At 46.9% G+C, this 14,933-nt stretch overlaps 1 protein-coding gene and 1 pseudogene across 1 annotated transcript in view; both read left to right on the top strand.

The window, feature by feature from the left end:
* LOC149335513 (calcium-activated chloride channel regulator 1-like) overlaps positions 1-14,933 on the top strand; it is a 63,474-nt gene that overhangs the window by 27,871 nt on the left and 20,670 nt on the right. Inside the window, exons 4-7 of the mRNA XM_089553949.1 lie at positions 762-868; positions 2,391-2,564; positions 3,462-3,589; positions 14,631-14,745. Coding sequence (XP_089410075.1) covers positions 762-868; positions 2,391-2,564; positions 3,462-3,589; positions 14,631-14,745 — 524 coding nt within the window. The remainder of the gene's footprint in view (positions 1-761; positions 869-2,390; positions 2,565-3,461; positions 3,590-14,630; positions 14,746-14,933) is intronic.
* On the top strand, positions 3,712-11,108 carry LOC149335514 (uncharacterized; annotated as a pseudogene).

Below are 14,933 nucleotides of genomic sequence, written 5' to 3'. Positions count from 1 at the left end.
CAGCGGCCTAGCGCCATAACCAGTGAGCCACCACGGCGGCTCAAAGAGGCGAAAGCAAGAGTGAAGCGGTCGAGAGGATGAAATTGCGACGCGTCACTCAAACTGAGGCACATCAAAAAGTAGCTGTACAGCACAAGGTTCCTGCAGTGCGCGGAATGACCCAAGGTAAAATATTTTGGAATAATGTTACACCATGTGTGCTGTCAGTGTGTGCATCACAGACTTGCAGCCATTCAGATGTCTTCGCGGTCCATCGCAGAATCAGGCAAGGAAGCGAGAATTTTTTTCATGAAGCGAAAATTAATGGTGGAGTGAAAATTAGCCGAAATTATTGTTTATATGGGAACGTACGTAACCGAAGCTGATAGCTGGCCGTGGTAATGGAGGGCGCCACGGATGACCGTGTAGGCAGCGCGCCCATTACGTAATAATTCAACTCTCGCGGGCATGCGCATTAATGTCTGCTCGCTCACGGCGTTTGCCTCGTTCATCAAGTTCCATCAGGACTGCGCGAGCGCCTCTCGGGCTGCACGGCAGAACTTCCATCCGGCCGCCGCCGGCTTTTACCACCACGAGAACACGACGAAGCTACGTTGACACGTCAGCAGCTCCTGTGGCAGAGCAGCACGTAGGCAGCAGTGGGAGAGAGTGAACGCAAAGTTTCTCCTGTGTTCGGCTCTGTTTTCTCCTCCGTTCTGGTGTCAAGTTCCAAACAGCATTTTATGCTTAAATGTATGATTAAGAAAGACACACATTCGCAGCATACGTGTTCGTGCACGAGTGGGCCCACTTCAGGTACGGCGTGTTCGACGAGTACGGCAGCCGAAACGACAGCAGGCACCCCCTCACTTACTGCCACAAGGGAACGGTGAGCCACACGGGAAATATTGCATGGGGTAAACAACGAAGGGAGGGGTTCACGGTTTCAGGCAGACAGTTGTAAAAAAAAGAGCAGATTACAAACAGATATTGAGCGTAGATAGAAAGACTATACATAGAAGGAAGCTCTGTCGTGAACCAAGATTTGAAATTGAAATATCTACGATCCGTGACCAACTCGGTCATTTAATTTTTGAAATCGGGTTATAATTCAGAGCACCTAGCGGGCAGTAGATCTAGAATTTTCTCCGTGGCGTCACGTAGGATGTTCACAGATGGTAGAGATCTCGAGCATATGTCCATGTTCTCTTTTGTTGAGGACGAACCAAATCTCTTAAGGTTGGACCTTGTTTTCTCTGTTTGATTGGCGCCAGAGAGTCTTTCAATATTAAAAACCCAACCAGACATACCTTCGTTAAAAATTTTCGCCTTTAAAACAACTATAGTGAACTTGAGACTCCACCTAAACTTTTTGTAGAAAAGGCTTAAATCTTGATAACATCAGCGGCATGTAACAAGTGGCAATGCGACTCTAGGTTGCACGCTTTAGGCGAAAGTTGATGTAGGACTGCGGATCTCCTCGGCAATGATAACCGCCGTTCCATGTTCTGGATCGCGAGGCAGAGGCGAATTTAAACGACATAAATAAAGCGCAAATATGGACTCGGACGTGCTCTGTAACAAGGAGATTAGAGCTGGGTAGCGTTTCTATAACATATACAAAAACACCAGTCCTTTATAAGCGGACGAAGAGCCCACAGCGGGTCATCCAAGAGCTCCGGCTCGTCATCTCTCGAGGCTGCCACGCAAGGAGCGAGTATTTGTACGTCAATAGCGCCCCTGAACGAATTCGTTTGAATGTTTCTAATATCTTTTAGCAGCAACGGTACACGCAAAGTGCATTTGCCCAGTTTCCTGCTACTAAAGAGGCGGGCCCTGGGGAAGAACCTTGCGACATGAAGCAGCGCATGGTGCCTTGAAAAAGGGTGTTCAAACCATTCCTCTGATATACAACTATATTCTTTAGATATGAAAAATATCATTTCTATTCCTTCCTAGCTTTATCACCAGCAGCACTTGACGTATTCAGGCTTCTGCAGATGATAGTGGTGATTAAAGAGCAGCTGGGTAACGCGAAGTTTGGTCCATGATACGACCAGAATACAGTTCGGGAATGTTTCGTCGCGGTCACGAACGAGATCAGACGTTTCTGGAAGTCAATCAACCCAGTAAAAGATATATGGCTTAATTAGCAAACAAAACACATCAGCTATTAGGATTGATTAGCATTTAAGAGAGATAAACACATCAAAAACTCCAATCAGCCTTGCTCTTTCTTTGGCACGGACCCCTTTTAGCCAATTAAGTAACTGCTGAGCTGTTGATTATTTAGCGATGGATAAAAAGGAAAATAAAATAAAAGCTGTACAATGTTTTTCATTTGCCTTGCATTGTTCACCTATCAGATCCGCTCAGCACTTCGTAAACGTGCGCGCGAATTCTCTTGTCAGGCACGGTTGAATGCCTGCTCGGGCAGTATCGTCTTCATCCCGACAACGGCAGAAGGAGAAAGGTGCTCGATCGACGAAAAGTGCCGCTTTGTCGACGACTGCGTGGTGACCATCCGCCAGCCGAAACCTGACCCCGTGGAATCTTCCATCATGTTCATGCCCTACGTCGCCAACGTAAGGAATTGTCGCTTACTGTGTTGGCGAAGTGCGGCCTCACCGGCTCTGTTTTAAGGGGCCTGGTTAGTGTCTGAAGCAGAGCAAGCAAGGGGCCTGCGGCTGAGAGGCCTAACAGGCGATCCTCATGTCATCATATAAGGATAGTACCAGGCAATAGGTCTACTCTCTTTCTTGCAGCCTATTGTGGTTGAACTGCTGTTTGTGCCAGAGATGCTATATTTAAGGTAGTTGGCAGAAATGTCGCCCGAATTCATATATTATTGGCAAAGTCCATGTGGTCAAAATCCAATCATCAGTAATAAAATTCTCCTATTGTCTGGGCTGAAGAGGCTTCACCACACTGCAGCATTCCCACTGGCCGCAATGAAGAGATTTCACCACAAGAAAGAATAACGCTGCAGATGAGTACAAAAAAAATATCGATGTAACCAGCCGCGAAGTGAAGTCAGCAGAACGAAAATGACGCAACTTTTGGTAAATGAACTAAGAGCTGCTAATACTATCTGATTGCCAACACATAATACATTGGGTGTCCCTGTTAATTTTTGTATCCATTACGTGCCAGCCGTACAAAGGACTGTTTCTAGTTTTGAGGGAATGAAACTTGCCTGACAAATTGCGACTTTGCTGCACGCACATCCTTGCCTGACGTCATGGCTGTTCAACCCATCTTCCTTTCTCTTCTTGCGCTTTTACATGCCGTTCTCTCTCTATCCGACAGTGCAGGTTAGCCAACGAGAGCACCCTCCTTCATAACCTGCCTACTTTCCTGTTCCGCTTTCACTCTCTCTCAGTGATTGTCGCTCCCAGCTGAGAGACTTTACCTCCTCGTCGTCTTCTTTAAAACATCGACCCCCACGCTGATGATCGTCGACCCACTCTCCCCCGTTACAGGTCAGCCAGTTCTGTGACAGTATGGACGGGCCCCGACGCCACTTCCCGCTCGCCCCGAACAAGCAGAACTACCTCTGCAATCAACGGTCCACTTGGGATGTCATCAGCAAACACGAGGACTTCAAGAAGTGAGTGGGATGATCCTATCCGCTACCGGTCACTGGGGATTGTAGCAGTAGTTAACCAGAATAGCAGTAATAATATTCACAACTACTTCCAATATTCCCTCAGTGATTCTGAAAAAGCCATGATGGGTCTGCACAAGCCTTGTTCACTTTTGTACAGCTATTCCAGAAGCTCACCAGGCTAATTTCAAAACATAAATGTCGTGACATTTGTACAAACCTCAGTATTATTGATCATGCATCGTTTCCTTTCAGTACTGTTAGTCCCATAAAAAAGGAGTACTTATTCGTCATGAATATATTGTTTGTTGGGTTAAACAAAATTTTCAACAAGCAAACTGATCCATGTATGTAAACTTATTCAAACTCATGTTTCAGAGATATAAAAAATTCAACTACGTTTCAATTACGTAAAAAAACAGTTATGCTTTAATCACAACATTGAGTGGGCATGGGAGCAGCGACACGATGTGGTTCACCAATGTCTTTCGTTTTTTCATCCTTCAGTTTCCTGTCCTCTGCACTGGCAGCGTCGCTTCAGATCCAGTTCTGTGCCACGATGGAATCCCATGAGCGCTTTTTGACTGGAGTGCGCCGGCGTCAAGCGACAAATGCTCTAGCGGCCCATGGAATGCTTTCATGACGCAGCTGATCACCGCTTCGCAAGATTTTTACCCCGGATCGACATCGACGTCAACCATCGCAGAAGATATAAATGGGATGCACCGTCGCCACCCCTTCAGTGGGCATGGGAGCAGCGACACGATGTGGTTCACCAATGTCTTTCTTTTTTTCATCCTTCAGTTTCCTGTCCTCTGCACTGGCAGCGTCGCTTCAGATCCAGTTCTGTGCCACGATGGAATCCCATCAGCGCTTTTTGACGAGTGCGCCGGCGTCAAGCGACAAATGCTCTAGCGGCCCATGGAATGCTTTCATGACGCAGCTGATCACCGCTTCGCAAGATTTTTACCCCGGATCGACATCGACGTCAACCATCGCAGAAGATATAAATGGGATGCACCGTCGCCACCCCTTCAGTGGGCATGGGAGCAGCGACACGATGTGGTTCACCAATGTCTTTCGTTTTTTCATCCTTCAGGTTAGTCCAGTTTCATCCAAGCGTTCAAATGATGTCTGCCTCGTTATGCTCCCTTGCCCACAAGTGCTGTTGGAAAATGTATGCCAGTGTTATTGTGTGCTCAAATTGCTCTTGTCCGGAGACGTTGAATTAAACCCTGGCCCTGGCCATAGCACTCGTAGCAACACTCAGAACCCGACGCCCGACTCTGACAGCGGTGCCATACTCACCCTTCTGGAGGATCTAAGAATGCGCTCAACAAACATTGAACAGGGGCAGGTCGAAATATTGAACTCAATTAAAACTATTACATGCAATCAAGAGGAACTAGATGTGAAGGTAACTGATATTTCAAACAGGCTTACCAATGTTGAGACCAAACTTGCGGGTTTTGAATCCTTCCGTCAGGACCTGAATGCTCTCAAAGCAACTGCTGAATGCCTCGCCAAAGAAAATTACTCATTAAGGGCCCGAATGAATGACCTCGAAGATAGATCGCGTAGAGATAACCTCTTATTTTTTGGTATATCTGAAGACGCTGGAGCCACCGAAACATGGTTGCAATCAGAAGAAAAAATTGTGAATGCAATACAGCAAGAAATGTCAATTACCATTTCTAATACTGATATCGCCCGGGCACACCGAATCGGCATTGCAGACCCTACCAAAACGCGACCAATAATGGTAAAATTTTCCAACTATAAAACAAAGCAAATGCTTTTGAACGCTCAGTCTAAACTGAAAGATTCAGATGTTTCTATGTCTGAAGATTTTAGTCCATCTACAAGGCATGCTAGAAAAAAACTGGCAGAATTTACGAAGGAAACTGCGCCTAACACGCGCTTTAAACTGAGGCACGCACGGTTATTCTTAAACAAGAAATGCTACACCTATTGTGCTGAAAGTGATAGAGTTTGTGAACAAACTAGCCTGTATGCTACTACTTCACGTGTTGATTCTAGTGCCGCGGGCGGTTCTGATGATTCGAGATAGCTGGCTGGGCGCTTTCGTCCGCGTGCGCAGCCGATCTCTGGAATTTCAGTGCTTTTCACCAATATACGCAGTGTTGTGCGAAATCGTGATGACCTTTCCTGTGCCGCCGATACCACATCGGCCGACATTATTGTCTTAACGGAAACATGGCTGAATGATTGTGTTAAAAACACGGAAATCCTCGCTACCGAAAAGCGGTACTCCATATTTCGCCGTGATCGCGCAGTCGCACGGGGTGGCGGTGTTCTGCTCACCGTCTCGGATCATCTTGATAGCCTTCACATTGATATTCCTACGACACTGGAGTTTTTATGTGTTCTGATAACGACTGAATATCAAAAACTTGTATTTTGTGCATGCTACCGTTCGCCTTCCACTGGGATTGGTTTTTCCACTGAACTTCATGACACCCTAAGCGCTGTGTGTGCCAAATTTCCGAATTTTCCTGTTTTTTTATTTGGTGATTTTAATTTCCCTAATATTGCCTGGTCTAGCTTTCCGTATTCCACTACCAGCTCTACGTCAGAATTGTCTAATTTTTTAAACGTTTGTTCAGACTTTTGCTTAACTCAGGTAATAACGCAGACTACTATTGTCACATCTTCAACATCCAATGTATTAGACTTGTTGCTAACAACAGCCCCTGATGCTGTATCTACCATTACCTATTTATCAGGTATAAGCGATCATTCTTTATTACATGTCATGTTGAACTTCCCTGCTCGAACGTCGTATAACAATATAAAACTAATATATGATTATGCTAAGGGAAATTACACTGCGATCAATAAAGCACTTGAAGACTTCCTTGACGAATTTCTGGCAAACTTCAACGATAGATCTGTAAATACAAATTGGCACCTTTTCAGAAACAAGCTTTGCGAGCTGGTCGACCTGTATATTCTTCGAAAAAAGCTTTTAACCAACCGGCAGTGTCCATGGTACAGCCGCTCATTAAAACGTCTGGCAAACAAAAAAAAAGGAGGCTTTTCCGCAAAGCGAAGTCTTCTGGAAAGCGTGAGCACTGGTCAGCACTCCAAAAAACTGTTAACATTTATAAGAAGTCTTTGAAGGAATCGAAGCACTACTACTTTAATGTGACGTTGCCAACGCTTCTAACGAGCAACCCCAAAAAATTTTGGAGTAGTCTCAATCAACGAGACCAGTCACTTGTATCTCTCGTTGACTCTCTATCACACCCTATTCCAAGCACTGACGTCGCTGGCATCTTTAATGAGACCTTTAGTGCAGCGTTTTCAAGTACCGCAACTGACATTACTGATATTAGAGACTATGCATGTAACATAAGCTTTCCAATGGACCCTGTCAGGTTTAGTTATGACGGAATTATTAACATAATTAACAATTTGAAAATTTCCTCTTCTTGCGGCCCTGATAACATTAACACCAAAGTGCTGAAGAATACTAAAGTGTACTCCGCAATTTTTTTACTGAAGATATGTGAACAATCGCTTCAAACAGGAGATATACCACACGAATGGAAACTGGCTAAAGTGATTCCACTCCATAAATCTGGCGACAGACATTCACCCCTTAATTATCGTCCAATATCATTAACTTCCATTTCCTGTAAAATCATGGAGCATATAATTTTTTCTCAGTTAGCTAGTTTTCTTGAATCATTTTCGTTTTTCACGCCTACACAACATGGTTTCAGAAAGCAGTTTTCCTGTGAAACACAGTTATTATCCTTCAGCAACGAAATTCATTCGATTCTTGATGAAGGTTCAGAGGTCGACGTCATTTTTTTAGATTTTTGCAGGGCTTTCGATAAAGTGTCCCATAGTCTTCTGTTGTATAAGCTTGCTCATCTTAATATCGACCCAAATGTTCTAGCATGGATTCGTTGTTTTTTAACTAATCGCTCGCAGTTTGTCTACGTTAACGCTCTTCAATCCTCTTCTATGCCGGTTACGTCTGGGGTACCACAAGGATCGGTACTCGGACCCTTGTTATTCCTTGTGTACATTAATGATCTGCCTAACAATATAAAATCCTCGATCAAACTTTTTGCAGATGATTGCATACTGTACCGTGAAATTAAAAACACTAATGATGTCAACTTATTGCAAGCTGGTGCACAGACTGGTGCATTAAATGGAAAATGGTTTTAAACACATCAAAATGCAAAACCATGCGCTTTTCACGTCAAGGCGTCTCGCCACCAGCCTCTTACAGTAACAACAGTGCTTCGTTAGCCCCGGTTACCTCGTATAAATACCTCGGTGTACATCTGACATCAAACTTATCCTGGAACCAGCATATCACCTACATTACTGGAAACGCTAACCGCATGCTTGGTTACACAAAAAGAAACTTTTCTAATGCACCCATTTCAGTCAAACTCCTTCTGTATAAAACACTGGTTCGTTCGAAGCTTGAATACGCCGCGTCGATATGGGATCCTCATACTAAGTCACTTATATCTGTTTTGGAAGCTGTTCAGAACCGTGCCGCTCGTTTTATTCTTCACGACTATGGCCGTACATCAAGTGTCACACAAATGAAAAGCACATTGTCACTACCATTACTTTCACTGCGCCGAAAAATTTCACGACTCTGTCTTTTTTTTTAAGATCTACAATTTCAATCATGTTTTGAAAAACGCTTTGCTCATTCCACCCACGTATGTTTCATCGCGCATTGACCATCCACGCAAAGTGGGCGTTCCACCTTGTCACACTACTGCTCGCCAAAATTCTTTCATTCCAACTACATCATCCGAGTGGAATCACTTGCCAGCAGATGTGGCACTCACCGACGATCTCGAGCATTTTAAGAAAAAGTTGAGTGCCTGCTTTTCTTGCTCATGACATGTGTGCCCTTAGGTTAGTAGTGCGACATGAACTCTGTGTTCTTGATTTGTAGTTTTGTTTTTGTTGGGTTTTGTTCTCTTTTCTCGTTTTTTTCCTTCTTCGTCTAGGCTTCCATGAATTGTTGAAATTTGCAATAACTCAGTGCAGTGAACAATATGTAGTCCTGTAACCCGTGATCGTATTTATTTTTGTTATCTGTGCTTGTTCCACTCCCCTCAATAATGCCCTCAGGGCCATGAGGGTATTTGAAATAAATAAATAAACTAAAGGACAAAAAAAAACGAGTTTTGCATATTCAATCTTCCACTCTACTACCGCATGCCTTCCTTACAGACCGAGTGAGCTGACGTTGCCGGTAATTCAATTCAATTCAATTTATTCTCCAGTTATACACTGAAACGTTCTCCGGGCTAAAAGGATCGACTGGGCCTTGACTGAGTCCCGGAGAGGTTTACAGAGCAGCGACAGGTAGAGAAAATTAAACAGAACGTACACATATAAAAAGTACATACTTATATGCAAAAGACACATGTACAGAATTATATAACCACAAAATGCGAGGCAGAAGGCAATTACAATTTACTGAAGTATTCGTGTAGCTTTTTGAGCGAAAAGTTATTCATATCTTTATGGCGATTTAATGGCGATATCTTTATGGCTCTTTATCCAAGAAGGTTCTTCAGTTTCTAACTACCTTCGATGCAATAACTGGATTATGTTCTATACCAGGCGTCTCCCGCTGATGACCATAAAGGGTGCCGCGACCTGATAGGTTTAGCAGTGTAAGCTGACAATCTCATGCCACACAGAACAGACAAAAAGGAGTACCCAACACCACACAAATCCCCCAATAAGTTAGAAGAGAACACCCTTAGGAGATTACAATCCAACACATACCCAACACCAGCTAAATTACACCAGTGGTACCCTACACTATACTCTCCGCAGTGCCCACCCTGTGGAGGTGTAGCTAACCTCTACCATATGATGTGGGCATGCCAATTTAATCCCTTAGTTAACCCCATTCCAAACCCCTCGGAGGAGCAGTGGGAGGCTATTCTGCTGAGCGATGACCCTGACCGTCTGCACTGGCTGCTGGGGATGGCCAGCGAAGCAGCAGCAGCCAGTGGACTACCGGACTAGGCGGCCCACCCACATGCTCTGAGAATATTGAACAAATAAAGATGTCTTTAATCAATCAATCAATTGGCCAATGCAGTGTCTGGCCATCTGTGGTTGTCGATGTGTATAGTCCGAGTACCCGTATCTCGTCAGTTTCGCGTATGGGACCACTCTCAGGACAAAGAGAGAGTTTTGTTGTGCATTTTTGTAAGGGGCGGAGGTGCGAAAATTCCGATTTTTGAGGGGAGCATTGAAGACCGCAGCGGAGGGCGTAGCGGTCTACTATCGTCGCTGCTGTCTGCAGACTGGTTTCAATGTCCCCGGTGCTGCCCTGCGTGGCCCATACGGTGATGTCATCGGCGTACAGGGCGTGCTGTTCGCCGGCGACACCACCCAGCTGGGCTGGCAGGTACATCATAGCCAGATTGAAGAGCAGCGGGGAAAGTACCGCGCCTTGAGGGCTCCCCGCGTGCCGTGTAGGTAAATACCATGCTCTCTATCTTGGATTTGGATGTAGGATTGACGATCCATTAGAAATTGACATATGTATTGAAATGCGTTGAGGCCACAGTGGGTCTGGCTTAAGTTAGTATGATCTCGTGTGTTATATTGTGAAGTGCCCCTCTAAGATCCAAGGCGAGTACTACCCGATCAGTATCGGGGCATTCGAGGGGGTCAAGGACTTCCCGATTGAGTTGCACGAGGACATCCTGTGCGGATCTGTGTGGGCGGAATCCGAACACTGCTCGCAAAGACATGTTTGTGTTCAAGATATGCAGATAACCGATCCCACACCATCGTCTCCATTAGTTTGCCCGCACACGAGGTGAGAGAGATGGAGCGAGGGTTATCTGTGTCAACTGGTTCGCTTGCTTTAGGAATAAAAGTGACCAGAGCCGTTTTCCAGTCGATTGGCAGGGAAGTGTCTCCGCGCCAAATTGCATTGATGTAGTCGAATAGGGACTGGTATGCCAAGTCGGGCAGGTTCGTCAAAAGCTTGACAGTGACGTTATCTCTTCCTGGCGCAGTGCTCCGTTTAAATTTGGCGAGAACCGCCCGCAGATCATGGAGCTGGAAAGGTTGATCCAGCTCCGTGTTCTTTTTGCCTGCGTAAGAGTACGCAGATCCACGGCGGTCTTCAGCTGTACACAAATACCGGTCCCGACGTTTCTGTGCCAGTTGAGTTGTGTTGCCAGGGAAAGCGTGCATAACTCGCTGCAAATGTTTTCGTTCGTGTTTGGGTTGGGTCGATTAGGGCTCGAAAGAGACGCCGCGTGTTGCGGCTGGACATTTGCCGCGCGGTTGCGTTGCATCTATCCATGCAGTTGGAGTCCGCAAGTTGGGCCGCATACTCTGCCGCTTTCTGGGAAAGCTCGGAAATTCGAGCTTTAAGCTTTCTATTGTGTTTCTGGCGTCGCCAACTGTGGCCGAGGCTACGACGGGCTTCCCAGAGGTACAGAAGGTGGTTATCAGCGTCCGTGACCGCCTCTGAGAGCTGGATCTGAGTTTCATGCGAGCAAAGGTGTGTCAGCAGCTGTTGGGACCATGCTGGGTAGCCTGGCTCGGAAATGGGTGAATTACCAAGTGATTGAAAATTTTGCCTGAATTTCGTCCAATCTGGGATACGGGCTTGTGTTCTGAGATGCTTGATGGGGCGTGCGCGTAGCGTAGTGTTAAGGATGCAGTGGTCGCTACTGAGGGTCTCCTGAGGGTTAAGCCAGTCTGCGTGTAGTATGTTGCGAGTAAAGGTTATGTCCGGACACGTATCCCGCGTCACATAGTTTCCTAGCCGTGTTGGGTGAGGTTCAACGTGGACGCAAGTTCCGCCAGCTTACGTCCGCGCGACTCCTCCTTGCGATACCGCCACAGCTGACTGGGAGTGTTAAAGTCGCCCACAATCAGCAGGGGAGCACGACCAGCTGGTCTAAGCGCGCGGCTTGATAGCTCCGCGAAAGTTACTCGCTTGAGTCTGGGAGAGCAGTACACGTTGAGTATATGCAACAACGGGTCCATGCGGCGGAGTGGTAGGATAGTCACCATTACATAGGAATACTCGAGCTGGAGTTCGAGATCCGTTAAGTTGGCTGTGTAGGTTTTGTGAACAAGAAGACAAGAGAACGGATCCTGTTTGAACGTCGTGTTATTTCAAAGTGTGGCGCCCAGGCCTGGATCCTGGAGAGCAACCGCGGCTGGTAGGGACTCGAAGGTTTCAAGGTAGAAGCGGGAACTGGCCCGCTTAGCGCGGTCTCTAAAGCCTCTACAGTTCCAGTGTGTTATTGAAGTTTACATGGCCGAATTGTAGATAGCGGAACTCCTTTGATTAAGGGGACACTGAGGAGAAATTGAAGCTGGCTTGTATCGAAAGAATACCAGCTCCTGATTACAAAAACGCCACTCATACTGACAACAAAGCTCTTGTAACGTATAAAAGAGCAAGAACAAAAACACAGGTATCGCCGCCACAGGCCAAACTCGCAAGTACAAGCGTGATGACGTCATAGGACAAAACAGTGTTGCTAGAACCATTGGTTCTAAAAACACGAACACGAGGAGGCCCGAATCACTGAGGCGCAGCCAATGCATGCGCAAATCTCCTTGACGTCGCCAGATGGCGCCACGTATCCGGCAGCTACGCGCGCGCCTGCAGCATCAGGACCAATCAGCGCCTGCCCCCCGGCAGTAGGCGGGCTTCCGGTATTCCGCTAGCGGTAACAAGGTACACGGTATGCAAAAGGTGTCTATTTGCTAGAACTTCTTTGACGACTTCGAGAACGGGATCCATCGTAACGCTGGCAAAACGCCTGTGCAAACGTAAACGAAGCGACGGTAGCGACGGCCGCAACAGCCGATAGATAGATGCCTTCAACGTGCGGCCGGCGGTAGCTTTGTTTTCGGCTGCTGCCAGGCCGCACTGCTGGCTGTCAGAAATCACGGAGTCTGCGTTACGTCATGTGCACGTCATGTTTCACGTCACTTAGTCCTGTGCCGTCATAGGAGAATCCCAAGTTTGAATCAGAGCGGCGGGAAAAACCTTTTCAACTTCGAATCCAAATTTCTTAGAAATAAATGCATCTTTCGCTGCCGGCCAAGTGGCAACAAAGCCATGAAATGCCAAACTATCGGATTTTACTGTAAAAAAATATTGATAGAGCTCTCCTCACTGTCCCTTTAAAGTGTCTCTTCATGATTTAAAATTTTTAGGGGTGAGGAGGAGGTAGCGGCTGCCCCAGAGGCAGCTACTTGCACCATCAAGTGGGTGATGACGGAAGAAGCGGGGCAGCTGTCCTCATTGTCCGAATCAATAATCAGACGGTTGAATTTTGAAGGACCCGTCGGGATAGGTCCCTAATGGGCCCCGTCCGACGGAAGAGGCGGGGGTTGTCCGAGATGTGTTTTGAGACCACCGCGGGTACGGAAGATATGACCTTGGTCGAGATCTGGTCCATGGCGGTCTCGATCATAGATCGCAATTTACAGGTTAAGATTTCCACGGGAGCCGTGTTGCCTCTCAAGAGCTCTAGCCCGCGCTTATCGCCTGTTTTTGTGCATGTCGGTGTCCGTGTTACGAGGGAGCGGGCAGACCCAGAGCATATGGCTCCACTGTCCTGGGATACGCTCCGCCTCCCCTGGAGTGCAAACGTGTTGGATGTGTAAGCGGTCAAGCAGGCGGCGTCCGGGAGCCATCTGCATGAGCCGTGCGTATGGATCCACGAGGTGGGCCTCCCGCTGCTCCTGGTACGAGTTTAGCGCCGCCAATGCCTTGAGAGTTTGGCCTGAGATGTAGCCACCGGGACATCCAGGCATCACTTAGTTGCCTTGCGGATGATCGCGTCTATTCGCGCGTCGTCTTCCTTAGCAGTGCGAAGGTTCGGCACCACGTAGAGGATCCGGCTAGTCACGAAGGCATAGACGAGACGAAGCGCGTCCTTGCCCCGCAAACCGCGCCGCTTGTTGGAAAAGGGGCGGATCATGCGCCTTACCTGTTCGCCTACTCTCTTTAGTTTCGCAATAGTGGAGTCAGGCCTGAGTCTGTGGGGAATGAACAGGCCCAGAAACCAGGCCTCCTCCACCTCTCTAACAGGACCTCATGAGGGAGAGATGTGTATTGCTATTCTATCCTGTGGGTTCGCTCTGACATGCAGACGCTCTGATTTTGCTGGAGCACATTGGAGCCCACAGTCAATAGCTTACGCATCGACTATGGAAGCGGCCTGCTGAAGGCGGTCCTCCATGTCCCCAAGGCTCCTCTCGGTGGCCCAAATTGTAATTAGAGGCAAAGCTTAACATCTTAACTATATAAAAGTGACACAAGCAGCAACACCACCCTTAAGGGTTTCGCCTCAAGGCACTTTAGATCAACAAAGTATCTCCTGATTTTTTTGTAAAGAAGCTCCTCTTCTGTGCTTCATGATGGCCAGTGAGAGCACATCTCTTGTGACTCGACGTTTTATTCAACTTCGGTATAGGAGGGCTGCCCAATGGACTCTCGGTCGTCGAGCGGACTCTTGCAAGCTGAGCATCTGACCGGCCACATGTGCGCATGTGCGGTGCGCGCGACGTTCACAAAGTCGTAACGAGTCCGGATACAACGCGAAATCAGAGAGAGGTAGCAAAAAAAATAAAAACGCTTCACAGTAAAAGACACAACTTTATGATCAAGCAGTCAACTATTGTGTCCAAACTATGCAATCGAGAGGGGCGTGGGAATGTTTAGGTATTTTATAAATTCGGCGCCGATGTGAAAACAAGTTTTGTTATTTAGCGCGGCCTGTATTCCAACATCTTGCTTGTACCTTTAGACTTGTCAATGACATCAGAGGGAGTTAAAAAAAGGCTGCAATGAAAAAGTGCCAACCAGGATCAGTGTACCATGGACATCACAAACTATTTTTTAAAGGTGCCGGCGCTATTGTTGCGGCTCTTACAATTCCTTGCAATCGTCACAAATTTTTGAACGCGCTACTGAGCACGCTGAGTAAGGAAAGACTGAATGGGAATTCTTTTCTTATTCCAGCCTCCCAAGGCCGGACATGTCCAAGCGAATCGAGGTGACGTTCGATGAAGTACAGCCGGACGACAACCTCACCGAGCCCGTTGCGCTGGCGCTGGATGTTTCAAAAAGCATGAAGGTGACCACTAACTTTCGCGGTCATTTCCTTGTATGTGAAGAGATACATGGCGCCCTGTAAGGATAATACGCGCGCAAAGCCTATTTGTGCGTGTGTAAAAAACTGTCCAATAGCTGTCCGTTCACTCGCTTTTAATCCGGCTGCTGGGACATGATGGCGATTATATGGAGGAGCTCTTGTATGCGTCA

The sequence above is a fragment of the Amblyomma mixtum genome, chromosome 7, assembly GCF_055824585.1.
Source record: "Amblyomma mixtum isolate Tamu chromosome 7, ASM5582458v1, whole genome shotgun sequence".
NCBI classification, from domain to species: domain Eukaryota; kingdom Metazoa; phylum Arthropoda; class Arachnida; order Ixodida; family Ixodidae; genus Amblyomma; species Amblyomma mixtum.
Note: the sequence above shows the minus strand (reverse complement) of the source record. Positions and strands in the feature narration are given on the sequence as shown.